At 39.4% G+C, this 20,129-nt stretch overlaps 1 protein-coding gene across 1 annotated transcript in view; it reads right to left on the bottom strand.

Annotated features, from left to right (window-relative positions):
* Positions 1-20,129, bottom strand: part of adgrb2 (adhesion G protein-coupled receptor B2) — a 266,754-nt gene that overhangs the window by 188,292 nt on the left and 58,333 nt on the right. The window contains exon 2 of the mRNA XM_086279307.1: positions 1,393-2,296. Coding sequence (XP_086135433.1) covers positions 1,393-2,281 — 889 coding nt within the window. The 5' untranslated portion in view covers positions 2,282-2,296. The remainder of the gene's footprint in view (positions 1-1,392; positions 2,297-20,129) is intronic.

The raw sequence follows: 20,129 nt of genomic DNA, 5'->3' as shown, positions 1-20,129 counted from the left end.
TTGCCTCCTGATGTTTTGGTAGCGCCACCTTCTCCAAACCATACATGTGACTGCTAATCAATATGTCAGCAAATAACTGTCTTATGGAAGTGACACAAAAATAAAGCTAAGAGGTCTTTCAGGACAGTGGCATAAGCTGGATATCACTGCAACCCTTAGAATTAATTAACAGAGTTGCATTATCAGTTTGACTTTTGGCCAAAACAGTTACATGGCACTTTCTCAAGCAATAGTACATCAGGTCAAGACAAAATGGTAAATGACTCACTTCCTTAATCTCCCTTAAGTATACCCTTTTCTTCCTCTATGAGGTTATAAGATGATAAATGCTCCCCTGCTCATGAAATCCGGAAGACGATAACCTTCCCACTAGCAAGGTAAAAATCTCCCTAGAGCTCTTAGTGTGTGTGTTAGTGTGTTGTTAAAGGAAGGCCAAGCCTAACAATAACCTGGTTCTAATTATTACTATGCAGACTGCAAACATGCTTATGAGGCACCCAAAGGAAAATTATTATGCAATTATGTGACCTGAAAAGCAAACTCCATCTCAGCATATCACATGCACCTCTATATTGTTCTAATTTAATTACATTAGACTAAATACTCTGGTGGCAGTGATGAAGTGAAATGATTAGAAAGCTTTAGCACAAGTGCTTGTCCATTTCTGTTTGGATTAAGCACTTATCTGTGTTGCTTGCAGGCAGAAAACAGATTTATGCGGATGCACACACGCAAACAAATTTCCATGTGTATTGTGCGTGAAAGGATTGTCTTCTTTGTGTCTAATTCATTGATGTAGAAAAGACGGTTTGCATATTGTCCATTGGTGTCAAATCTGATCTAGTCCTAACATTCTCAGTGGATGGATACACACACACATACACACACAATACCGTTCAGCATGTAAACTGAAGTCATGGGAGACCCACCCCTTGGCCACATGGGGGAATCTCTAAAATATAGATCAAAAGGCTGGATTTCTGTCAGGCATTACAAATCTTTTGATGGAAGGTTTAAAGGGCCTCCTTTGAACTGCTTCGTTTTTTTTTTAATTAAAGGCCAACATGCAAAAGACAAAATTCAAATAATAAATTATCTGTCAAGCAGCCAATGTGACCCCCCTCTCGCCACCTCCACCGCTTCTCGAGGTGCTACAAAAAGGCACGATAACAAACTTTTCTTTTCCATTTGTTACTCCGAGTGGATACATAAAATAAACAACTCAGAGTGTTTGGGTCAGCTTGCACCTTGGACTATCTTGCTTTATTGCAGGTTGTGTTACAAGGCCAAAGTAATTTTCACATAGGGATGTGTGCTCATGTGTGATGCACTGAAAATAGCAAGACCAGCACTGAAACACCACCTCATAAATTACAGTGAAAGGAATCCTACCTTGTCGTACGTCTCGGGGCGCTATGGCGATTGCATCATTGGAATGCAGTTCGGTGACGCAACAGTCATCAGGAGCCAGTGACCCGTTACTGAAAGTGTGCGGTGTCTCTGGGAGCAGAGGAACAGGTGGTGCCATAATGTTGTGATTTGGACAAATACAGCCTGTCTGGGTCATCCCACAACCATCCCCATCAGAAACCTCCTGGTCTCCATTGTGATCAGTGCGCAAACACTCCTCGAACCATCGGCAGAGCACACCGCAGGTAAACTGACTGGAGTTTTCGTTGTTAATGAGTAACACCTCTACCAGTCTCAGCTCCAGCAATTCCTTAGATACCTGAGGCTCATCTGCAGCTGGATGTCTCGTTAGACACAGTTGGACAAAGTTCTTATCGAACTGCAGAAAGGAGTAAGGTCCGTCTGAACTGGTGCGGCTGCCACAAAGATCGATGACTTCCTGATCTCTGGCTGTGGCCGTCTGTAAGTGCAGGGGACAGCTTTGATTGGCTAGGTGGTGGTCAAGGGAAAGGAGCATGGGGGAGTGTGTCCTACAAATGACAGGGTGGCGCGTGAAGCGGAGATAGAGGGAGTACTTGGTGGGATCCGGGTTTTCCAGAGACCAGGAACAACCCGGTGCCCTGGAGGGAAAAAGCTCCCTTAGGGAGAAAGAGCCATAGAGCACCCCAGCTACAAGGCTGGAGCATGGTGAGGACAAAGGCGAGGGGGCCCCCTCTGCCCCGGTGCTGGGGATGCTATTGGCAACCCCATAGGCAGCCTCAGCCAGGGCAGAGAGAGGAGCTAGAGCGAGGGCAGACACGGCAGCCAGGGCCCCAGCCACAGCCAGGAGAGAGGACAGCACAGACAGACACACCCCACCAGCAGTGTTCATCCTATGACATTCGTCCTGCAGGGGGAGAGAAGAGAGAATAGGATGGGTGAGGCGGGGATAGAGAGAGATCTGATTGGACATTAGACATATTAGGCAATACTTTCAAACAAAATCAACATGCCATGGATAAAAGAGAAAAAGTTCAATATTGTATTTAAAAAAATCACATCAAGCTGAAAATGTTTTGGACAGCTTTCTGCCACTCCTCAGAGTAGAATATAAACAACTTCATGGAAGCACTTCTCACGAAGCTCTTCAAACATACACACACAAGCGCCGTCAAAAACACAAACACATCCCTGCTGGGCTGGATTAAAAGGGTTGATGACTTGGCTGTTGAGACATGCACTGTGGGGCCTGCTCTACCCTTTCCTGCTGATATGTGCACACAAACACACAGACAACATCATGTACACATACACACACCATCGCCTGCTGAGAAGCTCCCCCAAGGCTCTGGCAAACTATTACCATCACCGACACAGTGAGGGTCCGCCAACAGCTTGATTTTGACTCACACAACACACACACACACAGCTGACAAAAAAACCTCTATATACAGTGTTTTAGCATTTTACTTGAAACTACTTCAATAGTCACTATATTTTTGTATTCTCAGTGTGTCGGCTCCATCACCTAAGACTTTCAAGTGGTTCTGCATAATTGTGGTTTGAAGAGGATGCGTGGGAGATGGGAAATGTTTGCACCACTCTACCAATAACCTTATAGCATAATACCTACTTTTTCTTGCAAAAAATATTACTATGCTTTGAAATTCAATAAATGCCTCAAGACAACACATACTTTTACCACAACTTTGTACTGTAAACACATTACAAAACTTTACAAAGCTACTACACAATACCACAAAAAGTCATTGATGAATTAAAAAAATGAAACTGCAAAGAAAAAAAAACAAAGATTTTCTTTGAATTAATGAGCTCTATATAAATAATATGTTCAGATGCAAAGATGCAGGACTTGGAAAGCCATCTCATGAATGAGGTACTTTCTGGGCTGATGTGCTTTTTTTTCTTAACTTAATTGATGCATGGTTCTCTTAAATTCCTCCAGCACATTTCAAATGCAATGCGGTTTGAACTGGACTTTTGCAGCTGTGCTTGGGATTATTGTCCTGTTTCATGACCTATTGACATATGGCCTCACATTTGACTCTAGAACAATTTGGTATACAACAGTCATTGGTTGACTCAATGACGGCAAGGTGTCCAGGTCCTGTGGCTGCAAAACAAGCCAACTCATCACCCCTCCACCACAGTGCTTCACAGATGGTATGAGGTGTTTGGCCATAATGCACAGCATCGCATTTGGCCGATACCAAAAACAGCATATCAGCACAAATGTGTCTGCTTTGGTGTCATCTGTCTAAAGGACATTTTTCCACAAGTCCTGTGGTTGGTTCAGATGCAACATGATCTTTTTAGAGGGGAGAGGCTTTCTCCTGGCAACTATTCAAAACAAGCCATACTTGTCATGTCATAAACTTTAACATCTAACATGTTAACCGAGGCTGAACATTGCATGTTCTGACTTTGGGGTGAAGATTTCCACTCTTAGGGAATTGGCAGCTGTCATGAATGTTTTCCACTTGTGAATAATCCATCTTTCTGCGGAATGATGGACGTCAAATGGTTTGAAAAAGGTCTTATAGTCTCTGCAGTCTCTGTAGATGATTAGAAACAATTTCTTTCTCTAAGATTATTGCTGATGTCTTTCTTCCTTGGCACTGATTTAAAACACACCTGAATGCTCTAAATACCCCCGTGCCAAACCTTCTGCTTTTACAGAGGTGCTCACATTTGCTGAAGATCAGTTAATAAGGTACATTTGATTAGCAGCACCTGGCTGCTACTTACCCTCTTCATTCACATGGAAATAATAAGGGTGGTATAATTTTTTTTCACACACTTCTGCATTTGCCTTAATTTCTTATACAATAGTAAGACACAACTTAGCACATCTTAGGTTTTATTTACCTATTTTTAAATTTTATTTAATATTCTCATTTGATTATTTGATGTCAAGTGTATGAGCTCACAAAATGTCATCTTCTTGTGAGCCAGCTGAGTGAAAGAGAATAAAAACATCCTTCTCTTTCTCTTCTCCTCAGCTGTAGTCTTGGTAACTTGCTTGTAGTGGGCCCAAGCTCTTGTTATATAATCCAAATTAAACATTAATGCATAAAAGAGAGGAAAAACAGTGGAATTTCTGAAATTCATGGTGTGTTGTATGTAAATGAAATGGCAGGTAAACCACATATGTACAACCACAAGGGCATGCCACGTGAACCGGAAATTACATCCTTTTGCACTTGCACTGGTTATTTTGGGAGTATTTTTCACACTGACAAGTATGGCTGTCTGGAGTGCACTACATAACTATATATTATCCTTATAATGGTCAACAAGTTCTATATGGTCCATATCTCATTCTAGACGAGTGCCATCTTGGACTGGGAGGGACCACGGATTTTTAACCAATAGCAAAAGAATATCTTGGTACAAATGCAAATTCTATCTACATAGTGAACACTGACAAAATTTCATCAGGTATTGACTTTAAAAATTATGTTAAACTGTTTAATTATTAGTGTGAAGTGTAGCATGACAGTGCCAATCAGATTACTAAACCTTCCTACACAATGACCTACAATGTTTGTACGTTGAGAGCAACTCCACTTCCTTTAGGCTCAGATTAGTGAAATGCAGCAGTTACCTGTACTCACAGGATTTATATAAGTCTGATAAGGCCCTCCATCACTGCACATGTAGTCCACAAGATTTTGGTAAGAGGTTTACTTCACCAATGTCAAGAGGTGACTCCCCAGAGTTAGACAGCAAGAGGCACTTACGCTTATAGGTGTGAGATTTTAATGAGGGCCAAACAAAAGACAACGAGAAAGATGGAGGAGGAAGAGATGTTGAAGGAAGAAGTGAATTAAAGTTAAAGCCATTATACAACAACAGGGGAAATATGTACACAATTTGCATCACTTAACATGAAAAATAAATAATCCCCTTTGGAGTGGGGGGAAGCATTTTGTTGATGCTAACTCAGAGTGATGTACAGTGCATAAAATACTGTCATGCTCAAGGACAGTTGACCTACACGCAATTTTTCTGGACAATAAATCTGCTTCACGGGAAGGTCTCCGAAACCAGTATGCCACCCTGTTGTGCAGTGAGGAGCACAGGAAAGACAAATGTTCTTTAAAAATGTCCCATATGTAAGTGATGAAGAAGAAGAAAAAAGTGTTAATTCTTTTTTTTATGTTTGTTTTTGTCAAAGACAGCAACCGGAGACATATTGCAAAAACACACACACATATAACATACGAGTACTTGTACACAGAATATTCATTGTAGGCCTCCATTTGCCAACAGCACACCACTCAAAGGCACCGTACTTCTGTTCCCTTATCAGGCACTGTTTACTCTGGGAAGAGCTGGTAGTCGTGTGGGACAAGTAACCATAGCAACATTGTGATATTCTGTTTTTTTTTTCCTTTCTTTCCTTCATCTTAGTCTTGTGTTACTATTTAGACTGGGTGTTTCTTCTACCACATTCCCACCTTGATACCCCCCCCCCAACACACACATGCAGAATGAATGATCCAAAGAGCTTTCAAACAGCACTAGTGTGAGCTATAGAGACAAATGCATTGCACAGTGGGGGAAAGGTGGAAGGAATGTAGCATCTTGTGAAATCTGCTCAAGGATGATGCTGTCTGGCATGTGACGGGGTTATAGTCTTGTACCTGTCTGTTACAGACTGTCCTACTTAAACCAATTAAAAGATAAATACACAGAATGAATATCTGCACAATCTGCACAGGGGACACAGGCCCTGTGAAAAACATGTCACTTAGCTGTATGAATATAATGAATTATCTATATGACAAACTTCTTATATTTTTTTCCTTTCTGTACTGAAGGGATCGATGTGCCCTATGCTATATATTAATAAATACAGACTTTTGGATTGTTTCATTTATGTGCCAAAAATCAAAGTGTCTTCTGTAACAGACCGAACAAAAGTGAGGGCAGATACAGTATAGTCCAAACCATGCATAGGTAAAAAAAATAAAATACACACATTTTACGGATGAAAAGAAGTCAAAAGCGTTAAGCAAATTGTTTTTGGGACAATGAGCAATGAATATTCATAGAGCCACAGTCTGTGCTGGAGTAGGCCCTAAAGTGCCGTCTTCATGAGGCCATTCTGTCCCACTTCACTCTAAAACAGCATTTTACTATGGGCATCCATAAATATTCATTAGCTTTGATGTCTTCCTTCCCCCTTCCACCTTGACATTAATGTTATCACCAAGGATGGCAAAATATGTATATCCCTCACTCCCCGTCTCACCATCCTCTCCCGCTCCTCTTGGCTCTGTCGTTATTCTTTAATGCCGTGCAAGTGACAATATGACTCATCTGATTTTTGTCCTTACCATAAAACATCTGCAAGACAGAACAGTGCTGGGGCACTAGTTTTGAAATAATATCACAGCACTAAAAAGTATCGCTGTCCTTGACTGGGATTATTATTTCACAGAGTGCTTTAAAGCATCATTAATGACAGATCAAAAATGGGTCTTTTGTCCTCGACAGTAGAGTACTGAATGTAGTTTAGGGGAAACATATACTTTGATTCAAGAAAAAAAAAGATTTTAATGCTTTGTATGTGTTCTTGCCCTGGAACTTAAAAAAGGGACCTTATATATATTTAGCATTTGAATTCACTCTAGCATAAAAAATGATTTGTATCTATTCCTTTTACACAGCAGGATCCTTTTCCCATGATGATAAAATGGGATATTAATGATCACCAGTTGTATTATTCCCCATACACTTGTCTCTAAAAACCTCGCCTCTGTCTCCAGAAAAGCTTGCCTGACTTATAAACTTGCATTGAACTGTTGCTGAGCCATGCTGTGAAACCACAAGGCAAAACACCCTGAATGACTGAATTATAAAATAATCTCTGTTTAAGGATCATACTTGAGAAAACCAAAATGCGCTGGTACTGTCGATATTTTTGTGTGCAGCGTAAACTTTAGCTGAACCCACACTTACAACAGAATAATATAACATGTTTCACACGTCTTACCTCTATCAATACAGATGGAATAGTAACAGTCTCTTAAAGTAAGTAATAGAGAAAAATTATTTTAAAGCATAAAGAAATGTAGCTATTTAAAATTAAAATTATACTTAAAGTAAAAAGTCAACTTTTTAACTTCTCACGCCTTCTAATCAATTCAATTCAATTTTATTTACACAGCACCAAATCACAACAACAGTTACCTCAAGGCGCTTTATATTGTAAGGTAGACCCTACAATAATACATACAGAGAAAAACCCAACAATTATATGACCCCCTATGAGCAAGCACTTTGGCGACAGCGAAAAGGAAAAACTCCCTTTTAACTCCCTGTTGACACAACGATTAAAATATCAAGATGACTTTTTCTTTTCTTTAAGAACCAAGCAAAGACATTGATACAGGTTATGAAGCAATCAACGCTGCTTTGTTTAAAAAAAGAGAAAAACCCCACCACACCTATACACAAAAGCTAACCAATCATGTCACTATTGTATGACAAAATAAATAAATAAATCTATTGTCTGCTTAAAGATTCAATGTGTATCAGTTTCTCCCATTGAGGCAACATGTAAAACTAATGGATATGTTTGGCCTGAGGTCCTCAGTGGAGTAGCCTCAAGCTTCAATTCTTTCAGCTTGGATAGTGAGGCTACAGAAAACCTGCTTATCGCATATTCAGCAGGCATTTCTTGAGGCAGTAATGCACAATAAACCTAGTCATCAGTGCTAATTGAAAGCCATACACTAGTGCAAAAAAGAAAAAAGAATGGTCATTACTCAGAAAAGCTAAATGTACCGTGTGCCTAAGCCTTTAAGGTTCCAATCATAAATCACTGCGAGTTGAAGTCCAGCCAAGAACCTTTGTTGCATATGATTTCCCATGTTTCCCTTTCTCCCCTCAAATCCTGTCAAGTCTCTAGTTTTTCTAACATTTCCAAGTGCAAGCACAAAATGCACAAAATTACGAAAGAAAAAGAGCTTAAACCAGCGACATGAAAACAAGCTGTGAGGTGTCACTCTTTAAGTTGACATAATCTTACAGTTAATTTTTGCCTTCATTTAGACGTCTGCTAAATGTATGATTAACTAAGGTCCACCTGTTGATCGTGCATAGCCAACAGGTGGACCTTACTTATAGTTGTATAATTTGTTGGACAAAGACATACATTTTGTAATTTTATGCATGTACACCACCAAGCTGGATTTTATATCAGAAGTTTCTGCTTAATTTTAAAGGCTTTAGCTAAAGTTAAAGTTACAGTTAGATCCAATATTAATACTCTGTTTAGTTCATTAGTTGCTAATTTTGCTAAGGAAGCATGCTAAGTACTTGCTAAGTGCTGCTGGCTTTTAGATCCTTTCACTGAGAATAGATTCTTGTTGTGCTAAAATTGATGCCACAATAGCAATGAAGCACAGCAGTTAAGTTGTGTGCTAGGAAACTGACACACTGAGCTCAAAGTTCTAAATCTCCACAGAGCTGAGGGGCAGCAGAGCTCCGTAATAATCCCCCCTCTTCATTGTGACTCTGTGCATCTGTCCCTAAAGTGACTCACCTTAATTCATACATAGCTACTTGATCCAACAGCAGTGAGAATAGGTTCCTAACTTTTGAACTGAGACATTATCAGGCAACAGAGAGACCTGAGTAACAAAACTAGATTATACTATGTAGCATGAGTAGCATATTTGTTACGTTGTAAGGATTCCTGTAGCACATGAGCTGTTATCTGCATATTTGACACATATCATCATAAGAGACATGAAGATTGCTAACAGAGTATTTTTTAACCCACATGAGATCCTTTTCTGACAACGAACAAATAGATTTGTTACCTTAGCTGCTAATGAAATAACTTTGCTGAGTCTAAATGACAAAAGGTTATTGGATAGAAAGGACCAGTCTCCACAGTATAAGTCTTCCATTCTACCTCATCTTCCACAATAAACACATTCACATGTTGACTCTACTCTTAATAATATCCCCCATAATATAATACTTTTGCTTTTACTTCAGAGACCCTGAAGGCTAACAACTATAGCTACTGTTCTATGACAGCAGCTGTCTAAAATGGACATCAGTATACATGCTAACTTTAATGAGGCTTTTCCCATAAAAAAGATAATCATGCACTAAACCACAAATACCTTCCAGTAAACTTGTTTGTTCTTGCAGAATGATAGAGTGAAATAGCTTTTGGGCAACTGAATATCCCTGGATATGGTGCCTGTGTTTAGGGAGTTCTGATAAAGCATAACGACACCCCCTTCTTTTTGTCATATTCCTCACACTCCATTTCTCTGCCTCCACCCATTCTTCAGTGCATAGATTTAAGTGCACTGTGGTAGAGAATGGTATTGTCAGATTTATTGATGTAGCGTATCTCTCTCATTTGCAACCCTCAGCAGAGATCAGCACGTGCCCTTTATATGAGCCCACACAAACACCCATGCTCGATAAATAATCCATTTGACGTTCACACACACATACACGCGTGCTACACCCGTTTGAACGCTAGCTCGATACTATCAAAACTTGAAGTCTGTATCCTTGTGCGAAGTGTTTGGAGTCTCTCTCTGTACTTCTGATTAACAAGTCATGAAACATTCCTCTTTCTCGCTCTGGCCTCCAGCATCAAATTCTCAACTCTGTCCCTTCTCATCTTTACTTTCAGCCTCTTATAAATCTCAGCCTTCCTCAAAGTCAAACTTAATTTATTTACCCGCATAGCCACACATCTGTGCTTGCTCCGTTTAAAGTCCTTTATCTGGATAAGATCTTCTGTCTGTAAAGGAATATGAAGAACTAATGTTGTTAATCTGATTTATTCGGGCTGACATTTTAGAAGTCAGTATTCTGTTTGTCCTTTTATCAAACTTGCTCCTGCACACCACCAAGTCACTGCTTTTCACTTTGCCTTATCAGTTATTCACAAATGGCAGGCAAGCTGAGTGGATCTCATGCTGTGAAAAGAGACAGCAGTACTACACCCCTTGATCACACAAAAGGGCACTTTGTCTTTCAGCTATGGATATGCTACATACACAAGCACAAGCACACCAAGGCGCCTATACATATTCATAGATCCAGCTTAACATGTAACATGTGTGCTGATTGAAGGCGTAAATCATAAGTGTGAGATGAAACTGAGTAACGAATTGATTTATCAATCGTGAAGGGAGTGGATCAACAGAGAACCTACGCGGGCATTGAAGGAAAGTAGTTCACATGTTTCAAAGCATGTTTATGGAATTATTTATTAGTGTAGATTCGATTTGAAGGCAAAACATTACCAACGAACACTATAGTACAGATTAAGTCACTTAAACAGCTTGACTTTTTTTGTGAGGCAAATTAATTCATGAAAGAACTAGAATTCTTTCTTCAATGATTCTAGATGGATTCACATAGTCTTAATATCAAGTTTGGGATAGAGATGGACCGATCCGATATTACGTATCGGTATCGGTCCGATACTGACCTAAATTACTGGATCGGATATCGGAGAAAAATAAAAAATGTAATCCGATCCATTAAATATCACGAAAGCACCTCACAAAACTTGCAACACGCCGTAACTCACCTCAGAACGTATGCATCACGTGATAGAGCAGCTGTGGCATGCGGGACCTGTCGGTGGTCTGGATAGCATGTGGAGCTTCGCTAGCAACCTGGCATTTCATCTCCGACAAAGTTATCCCCGAGAGAAGTAAAGCAAGTGTGTAAGTCCATCTCTGAATGTTTGTAAAGCATTCCCACGTTAAGCTTAACAAGCGACTGCCTCTCGCTCTCTGGCTGCTACTTCAATCGTGAAACTGCTTAAATCAGCTGATCGGCTTTTCTGTCCCGAGTCTGTCTCTCATTTGTTTTTGGTCCACTTTGCGCCAGAAAGAGCAAACCAGCGGCTGAACAACAGCAGAACGTTTAAGCTTGATAAGCTGTTGTTAGAATTTATTTAATATTAATTTCTACACCAGGATCTTTTTCTATGTAGCTGACGGCTGGTAACTGTGCAGGGGCGGATCTAGCAAAGTTTAGCCAGGGGGGCCGATAGGGCATTAACTGGGAAAAGGGGGCACAAAGACATACTTTTCTTTCTTATTCTCATTTAAAATGTCTAGCTTTTAATAAATAATTATCTGACACCCAAAGTTTTAATTTGATGTAAAATGAATACAAGTCAATTACTGTACATAGTGACTATTAAGTCTAATATATATACCCTAGTAAGCTATAGTACTTTTTACTTTGGGAAGGTACCATCTGTGCAGTCTGCAATTTTGTTGAAGAAAGATGTTGAATCTATTTAATATTTCTTGAAAAATAATTGATTTCTGTGCATTTTTTTTCACACTGCATCAAATTAAGGTTGATTACGTCGATTAAGCATCATGAGGTGGCGCGTGAGGGGTGGTTCCCTATTTTTTATTTATTTAATTTTGTTGTTGCTGGGAGTTGGAACCCTATTAGTTAGGTTGCTTAATATTTACGCTAAGGGGCGATCGTGGCTCAAGAGTTGGGAGTTCGCCTTGTAATCGGAAGGTTGCCGGTTCGAGCCCCGGCTTGGACAGTCTCGGTCGTTGTGTCCTTGGGCAAGACACTTCACCCGTTGCCTACTGGTGGTGGTCAGAGGGCCCGGTGGCGCCAGTGTCCGGCAGCCTCGCCTCTGTCAGTGCGCCCCAGGGTGGCTGTGGCTACAATGTAGCTTGCCATCACCAGTGTGTGAATGTGTGTGTGAATGGGTGGATGACAGGTTGTGTAAAGCGCTTTGGGGTCCTTAGGGACTAGAAAAGCGCTATACAAATACAGGCCATTTACCATTTACCATAAAATACCAGAATAGGGAGGATGGTGTAGGTCTAAGTTTATTAGATTGATCAGTATTGCTGAACTATGAAATATTTTTTTTGTATACAGGTATAACAGAATAGCTTTGTTGTTTTAAACTTGAGTATGAACTTGCAGACTTGCAAAATGCAGCAAGATATTTTAAAAAACAGTTTTGTTGATTAAAAAACACTATATCGGATTCATATCGGTATCGGCAGATATCCAAATTTATGATATTTATGGTATCGGACATAAAAAAGTGGTATCGTGCCATCTCTAGTTTGGGATATCGCATCTTTAAAGTTGTGACTCCGACAACAAGAGCACCGCACGGCAGCACCCCGACAGTGCTCAGGTCTCATACAGCAGACTCACTTTGTAGTTTATCTTTGAAGATCGAAAACGTTTGGCACATTTTTAATAACTTTACAGATAGCTCTGCAAGATGAAAGTGAAATATTTTGCCAGCAAGTCTTACGCAATCACCCAGTGATTAATGTTGTGGAGCAAAAAAAAAAAAAAAAAAACCTCTACAAATGCAAAAACAAGCTGGCCAACTAACACCCACTGCACCACATAGCGAAGTCTACTCGGATCAGGCAAAGAAAAGAAATCCATCCGTGGTTACATCACAAAGGCCCTGTGAAACTATTCGCGGAGTTATGGACAATGATGAGCAGCCTCTGTTCTGCTAGTGACATTTTACATCGTTTTGTTCATCATCTCGCATATTCGTGTTATTATAGTCATGCAGACTCAGGACTGTGACAGTCTTTCAAATTTGTATCGTTAAATTCCACAAACCTTCATGCTCCTTTTCAGAATCAGAATCAGAATCGTGTTTATTGGCCAAGTATATGTGCAGACACATACAGGGAATTTGGTTCCGGTAGATGGTGGCTCTCAAGCACAGCAATGTAAATCACACACACACACACACACACACACACACACACACACACACACACACACACACACACACACGTGTCTATATATACACATTACACATACATACACAAAGCTGTGTAAATCAACTATAAATAACGAATCTAAACTTATATACATAAAATACAGAAATGAATGAGGTGGAATGAATACTGCAAAATGTACATAAGGTGCAGCTGCAGTCTGGCAGTGGGAGCAGTGTGACAGGTCAACTGTTAAGAAGGGAGATGGCGAGGGGAAAGAAACTGTTCCTGTGTCGGGTGGTCCTGGTCTGCAGGCTTCTGTACCGTCTGCCAGAGGGCAGCAGATCAAAAAGTCTGTGTCCAGGGTGTGAGGGGTCTGTGATGATTTTCCCTGCCCGTTTCCTGGTTCTTGAGAGGTTTAGATCCTGGATGGAGGGCAGGGGCGTGCCGATGATCCTTTCTGCTGCCCGTACAGTCCGCTGCAGTCTGCTCCTGTCCTGTTTAGTGGCTGCACCATACCAGACTGTGATGGAGGAGCACAGGACAGACTCAATGACCGCAGTGTAGAACTGGATCAGCAGCTCCTTTTTTTCAGACCGTGACCTTCATCAAAACCATTTAGCTTAACTGCCAGTTGTTGTGCAAATTGTGCATATGATGAATGGTTTGGAACAAACAGCTTAGTTGTGATTAAAAACCTGAAACTAAAGTACACTATGTGATTTACTGAATCTAAAATAGCTTTTAAATCAACTCTGAATCGAACTGTTGTACCAATCATCAGTGATATCAGTGATTTTCCCTTTTAATACTGATATTAATTCTTCAAAATACCACCGAAAAATGACTGTTCAGCAGAAAACAGAAGTCTCTGAAGATCCTCTAACATCACACTTTCTTGTAAATGAAGGTGAAGGGCTAACAGAGAGGTAAAGAGGCAGGTTAATTGCAGCCCAACCTGAGAGGAGTAAATGACCGCACATTAGGAAATTACTCCTAGAATGGATTTACACTGAATTATTGTCAATATCGCCATATATGGTCCCGAATCTACAGACGGCAAATAATTATAACATGGGATTTGCTCTGTCAGTGAAAAGTAGCTTCCCACTGTAGCAATTTCATACTCTGTGTATGAGCTATGAGTATGGACACTGATTAAATGACCACCACTACTTTAATTATCTATAGTAAATAAGCAAACACAATAAATGAAAATGACACTGGTAATGTAATATTGTGGTAAGTAGATTGTGCACTGATGTGATGTTCTAAGAAAAACTGAAAGTCATTCGTCAAACTCTAATTTAGTAACACTTAAAGCAAATCCATTTCTCAATACACTCAGTGCGGAAAATGTAAGCCAATTATTACATGGTCTCATACCCTTTAAAAAGCACTTTAATGGCATGTAGCATTTATTCAATGTGTTCCAAACCTGAATTTCAATATTGATTGATGTTACTTTTGCGGGCAGATATTGATAGTGAGACCCATTAATTTCACATGAGTGAGTAAACAGTTGTTGGAGCTAAGGATAAGAAAATTGATGAAATGGAAAGTATGGTGCGGGAAGGTAATTTTTCTTTTTTTTTCTTTCTTTCTTTTACAACCCTGGAAGCCTCAGAGAAAGACTAATAGATCACAAGCAAAGTGTTGCAGTTTATCCATTTCATAACGTTAACATGCAGGTTTGGTGAAAGCATATTGCACACACAGCCATTCTCGTAGCCATTTGTGAAACAGTTACGAACTTTTAATCTGCTGATACATTTTTGACTTTTTCCATTTTTATTTCATGTTCCTGCACACAAATTTCCGAGCTTCATTTATTTTCATCTGCCTCGACACAATTTGTCATCTGCAGTTTTGTCTCCATGAAATGAATATTTTTCACATTTAAAGGATGAAAAACTCGACATTTTGGGGGGCTGGAGGGAATTGCGAGGACAGGGAATCATTCATCGTCGCTGACGCTCACAGATCGCAGATTGACTCCTACACAAGAGATTTATTTTATTAATAATCATTAAAAACTACTTAGTTAGGCTAAAACAATAAAAAACAACTCAGACAGGTTTAGAAAGAAATGGTTTGGGTTCAAATATAACAGTTTTGTATAGTGATATAACATGTAACACTTCTCTCAAAGATCATATCTTTTGGTTATGAGTATCATGTGGCTCCTCTGAAATGTCGGGACAACATACGCTGATCAGGTATAACATTATGACCACATGCTTAATATTGCTTTGGTCCCCCTGTTGCTACTAAAACAGCCTGACCCAAACCAAGATATTAGCAACAGATGTTCCATTGGATTTTGAGGCCAAATCAACATCTCAGACTTTGTGTTGTGCTTTTGGCAGTGGACAAGTGGACTGGTCTGCGGCTATGTAGACCCATGTGAAACAAACTGTATCCTGATGCCTTTCTATCAGAACCAGCATTGTATATTTTGGTTATCCAAGCTATAGTAGCTCGTCTGTTGGTTGCAGCCTTCACTCCCCACGTACATTTATGACCCAGGGGTCTAGCCATCACAATTTGGCTCTTGTCAAACCCACTCAAATCCGTGCACTTGCCCATTTTCCGACTTCTAACACTTTCCCACTTCTGTATTACTTTTTTGTGACTAATTGCCATTTTGCCATGAGACAGTTGTGTAATGTCACCAAATAAAGCTTTTGTTTACTGATAAAACTTTCTTTAGGCATGAGTTAACAAAACTACCTAAGGTTACATGTCTCAGAGTTCAAACAGCCAACAGGCTGATGCAACCACTCAATCTGAGCTGCTGCTGAAAAGCTGAGCTAAATCTTCTTCAATCAGCACAAAAAAAATGAAAAAAATCACGCTTTTATCTACAGTATATTGTTGCACAGCTTACATCTGCTAGAGATACACTCAAAAGAAAAAAAGTGACATGTAATTAATGATTAAAGAAAACCAAAGCTACCATGTAATGTGTAGACAAGGTTGCAAGACAGTGACAGACGTGACATACCCGACTCTTCCCACTCTAAATTTCAGGAGTTTCCTGCAGCACATCAGTTCCTGTCTGCTTCACATTTAATATGACCCTGCGACTAACTACCAGGGGAGCTCAAGGCAGCAAAATTCCTGCTATGATACATTAATGCTTTACTGTACAAAACCTTGCCTGCCTTTAATTGTGGCAGTTCTCTGATAGCATGATTTAGCAGATTATAAATTTACACATACTGAAGCGTGTGTCAGGTTTGACCCAACACACCCACTCAAACAACTCTACCCCCTTAACCTTGTTGCCATGGTGGGGAAAACGGCCTAAATGTCACCATCTGCTGAGTGTTTGGACAGAATCGGATGGCACAGACACATGCACGCAGTGTGATTATATTTAAAATGAGAGTGAAGCAGACCATGTATTTAGGCAGACAACTCACTGCTATGTGCATATATAGATCTGAATAAATCAGTGAGTCTGTGTATGTGTGATGTGGGATGTACAATAAGGAGTTTGGAAAAATGCCTTGTAATATTGTGGTGGGCCTAGAGGGAATCTAGGTTTTATTGTGCAATAGAGGTTCACAGACTGAGGAAGATGGGGATCGGCTTCCCTCTACAGCATATTCCTGCCAACAGATCAGCTTACACCAGCTTTTTCTTTTCTTTTCTTTTTTTCAAGGAAACAAGAATATATGGTACAGAGAAAGCCAGAGACAGAGGGGGGGGGAAGCAAAAGAAGGAGACAGAAACAGAGACAGAATACTTGGACTGAAACATTTGTTATATGAAGTCTGAAGAAAGCTAAAGGAAAATGGAAAAACACGAATTTCTCAATGATGCACTATAGTTAAAAAAGGAAAGTCATTTTTGGAAACAGGAAATCCTTTGTAAAATCAATAATGATATGATATTGTTTACTAAGCTTAAAATAAACTGCTTGCTTTGTCTTGCTTTCTCTTTTCATGGGCAACACTACAGGTACCTGCCTCTTCAGTCTAGCAATCCACACATCTTTGGATGTTTTTGACCTCCATACATGATCCCCTGTTTACTCTGCCAGCAACTCATTCCTCTTAACTTATTCTTTTGCCTTCCGAAGGGTTAATTGAGCATAAGATTTGCAGATATTAAAGGTTACACAAGGTTAAAGTGAAATCTTGCAAGCAAATGATTCGTTTTAAGGCGAAAATGTTTATATTGAAAATATTGATTGCCGCATGCAAATGGAGACATCTGCGCGTCAGCCCAATTTCCCCACAGCAAAGCTAATAGTAAATTTGATCTGGGACTAAAAGATTGAAAATACCAAACACCACTTCCCATGAAAACCAGAGGCATCATAATGGGATCTAAAAGGCATTAAAGAAGCTTTAAAGTTCCAAGACTCATTGATTGGAAAAAGGGGGGAATAAAAGCTGCTCATTGAAAAATAAAATTAAAAAGTCACACACGGAGCAATAGTGTACTTAATGTAATTGTGGCATCGGGGTGAAAGATAATAGGCAGCTAGAGCTAAATTTATCGTCGATGTCAACAGATATGTTACAGCAGAAGGAGAGAAATGAAGTGAAAAGGGCAAGGCGGTGTGTGTGTTTGTATGTGTGCGCCCCTGTGTGATTGCACGCGTCTCAGTGCAGGTTTGACAGGTTTTGTAAGCCGTTCAAGGTTACATTTATTTGTCGGTGTGTATTCTTGTGCACGTGCAGGTGTGAACTGATAGAAAACACATCCTTCAGGCAGGGATATTTGTCTTCTACAGACTATCTACAAATAAGGAACACGCGTTTTGTGCGTTGAGTACGTTAAATGTGAATCGTAACATCAGAAGGGGAACAGTATGATATATTCACATGCAATAAGATGCACACACATTGATGGTCTGGTGCATGTTTGAGGATAGTTTCTATTGAACATATCCGCAGGGCTCCCCTACTTGCATGTGTTGCACGAGAATACAAAAGCGGTCACATGAAAGTGTTTACTTGTACAGATATGCAGATTAGATAGGGTTTGCACTGCTCAAAAGTGGCTACCTTTCCATTCACAGTACATCTCTAAAGTGGTGGAATAAAAGAAAATCTATCTATCTATCTATCTATCTATCTATCTATATATATATATATATATATATATATATATATATATATATATATATATATATATGCATATATATATATGCAGTGCTAATAAAAATATGCTGACCAGCAACTTGGGATAATTCAAAACACCAAATGCTATTAGATAACAAGCTCAGAGCAGTCAAAGCTTATTAATGTGTTTTTGTCTGGGTGTGTGTTTGTGTGTGTGTTACTGCGGAGGTGGTGGTTACAGTTATCCCCCAATCTTTTCTCTTTATGTAACATCTCTTCCCTCTCTAGCTGCAGTAGAGCAGATCAGGCTCTCCCTCTCTCTTTGAAGTGTAGCCAAGCATGGTATTTATTTCATTATCTCCTCGCTCTCTCTCTCTATTTCCTCTCCTTGCTTTTAGGGCTCGGTATCAAGGAGAAGACAGGAATCGAGACCGAAACAGCTGACGCTGCAGGTAATAGCCTACAACTCTGGTCTGTGTGTTTGTGTTTGTGTGCTGTTCATGTCTTTATGTGGACAATGTGTCCTTCACAACGAATGTAATTCTGCAGAGAGAGGCTATAAAGACTAGTCTTTTTCTCTACACAGGGAGTCTGCAATAATTGCTCATTTTGTTCTTGCAGGCAAAGGATAAATGTCACAGTTCCAGATATCTACATGTCTGTAGTTTGGATTTACACATACTTATACATACTTACTTTGAATGAGTAAACAAGTGGGTGAGCTTTAAACGCTCATTCTCATTCATCAGTGCTGATCTAAGTGAGAAGAACTGTACAGTGTCTTTGCAATAGATGAATGGTAAAGAATGGTTTAAACAAAATAAATATGAAGTAGACAATAAAAAAACCCAAAACAACTGAAACTTATATATCAATTGAACCTTGTTGCCGTGAGTTTTTGTTGTGGGTTTTACTTTACTAGAGCTCTCTGCATCTTGAATTTTCTTCTTCATGTAATTACAATATTCCTGTGAGGTTAACAACCAAATTCTTGCTTCAAAAAGCACATAACTTCTTGTTGAGTAAACAAATATTTTTTAGCATCAGTAACATAAAACTTTGCCTTTACAATTTTTGGCTGATCCCTTATTCCCCACAGCAGATGGGTCTACATATTTGGTTTGGCACAGATTTTTTATACCAGATGCAGTCCTCTCATTTATCCAGGATTGGGACCAACAGGAGTTGTATGCTGGCTTGTTACCCAACCACACAAAATTGGGCTTATGTTTCCTACTAGTTGCAAACCAGGGACAATTGGGTTGTAAGGTGAATGCACTAACTTCTATGCTATGGAAAAATACAATGTTCCAGTTAACTTTCTGTGTGCTCTTCATATTATTTCATCACCATTCTTTAGATAGAATCAAGCCAACATAAATACATTTGGTGTGTTGGGCACATTTACCTTACACACCAATGGCCACCTTTATGTGGAGAAGATGGGTAGAGTGGGTTCAAAAGCTAGTATCATACTGTTCTGTCTAAATCTTTATTGTATTTTTTATTTTTTAAATAATGTTATTATTTATTAATATACCTGTTTTTTTATTTGTTATTTATATTTCTTGCCCAGTAATCCGGTGGAAAAACCACATTTTCATCATAGATGTACAATGACAATAATAGGACACGTAAATAAGTATGTAACAAGAAATGTCAACCTGCCAGAGCTCTTTCAAAGTCAACAACAGTTACATGCTGAAAATCTCAAAAATTATTGAGTTATGCATTGGTATTTTGACTTTATTTATGTATGTGTGCATGTATTTTCTTATTTTACAGTGCACAAATTGCCATTTGCTTTTTCTTGCTTTAAATGTAAGGGACAAAGCAGAAAGGTAGAAAACAAGTTGTGGAAACATTACTAAAAAATGTAGCATTAGCCAACTAAATG

The sequence above is a fragment of the Aulonocara sp. 'chitande type north' Nkhata Bay genome, linkage group LG22 (genome assembly GCF_057382095.1).
Source record: "Aulonocara sp. 'chitande type north' Nkhata Bay isolate Kocher_YH1m ecotype deep benthic linkage group LG22, A_spYH_male_GT1.1, whole genome shotgun sequence".
Taxonomy (NCBI): Eukaryota; Metazoa; Chordata; class Actinopteri; order Cichliformes; family Cichlidae; genus Aulonocara; species Aulonocara sp. 'chitande type north' Nkhata Bay.
This window is presented reverse-complemented; position numbering and strand designations above follow the sequence as displayed.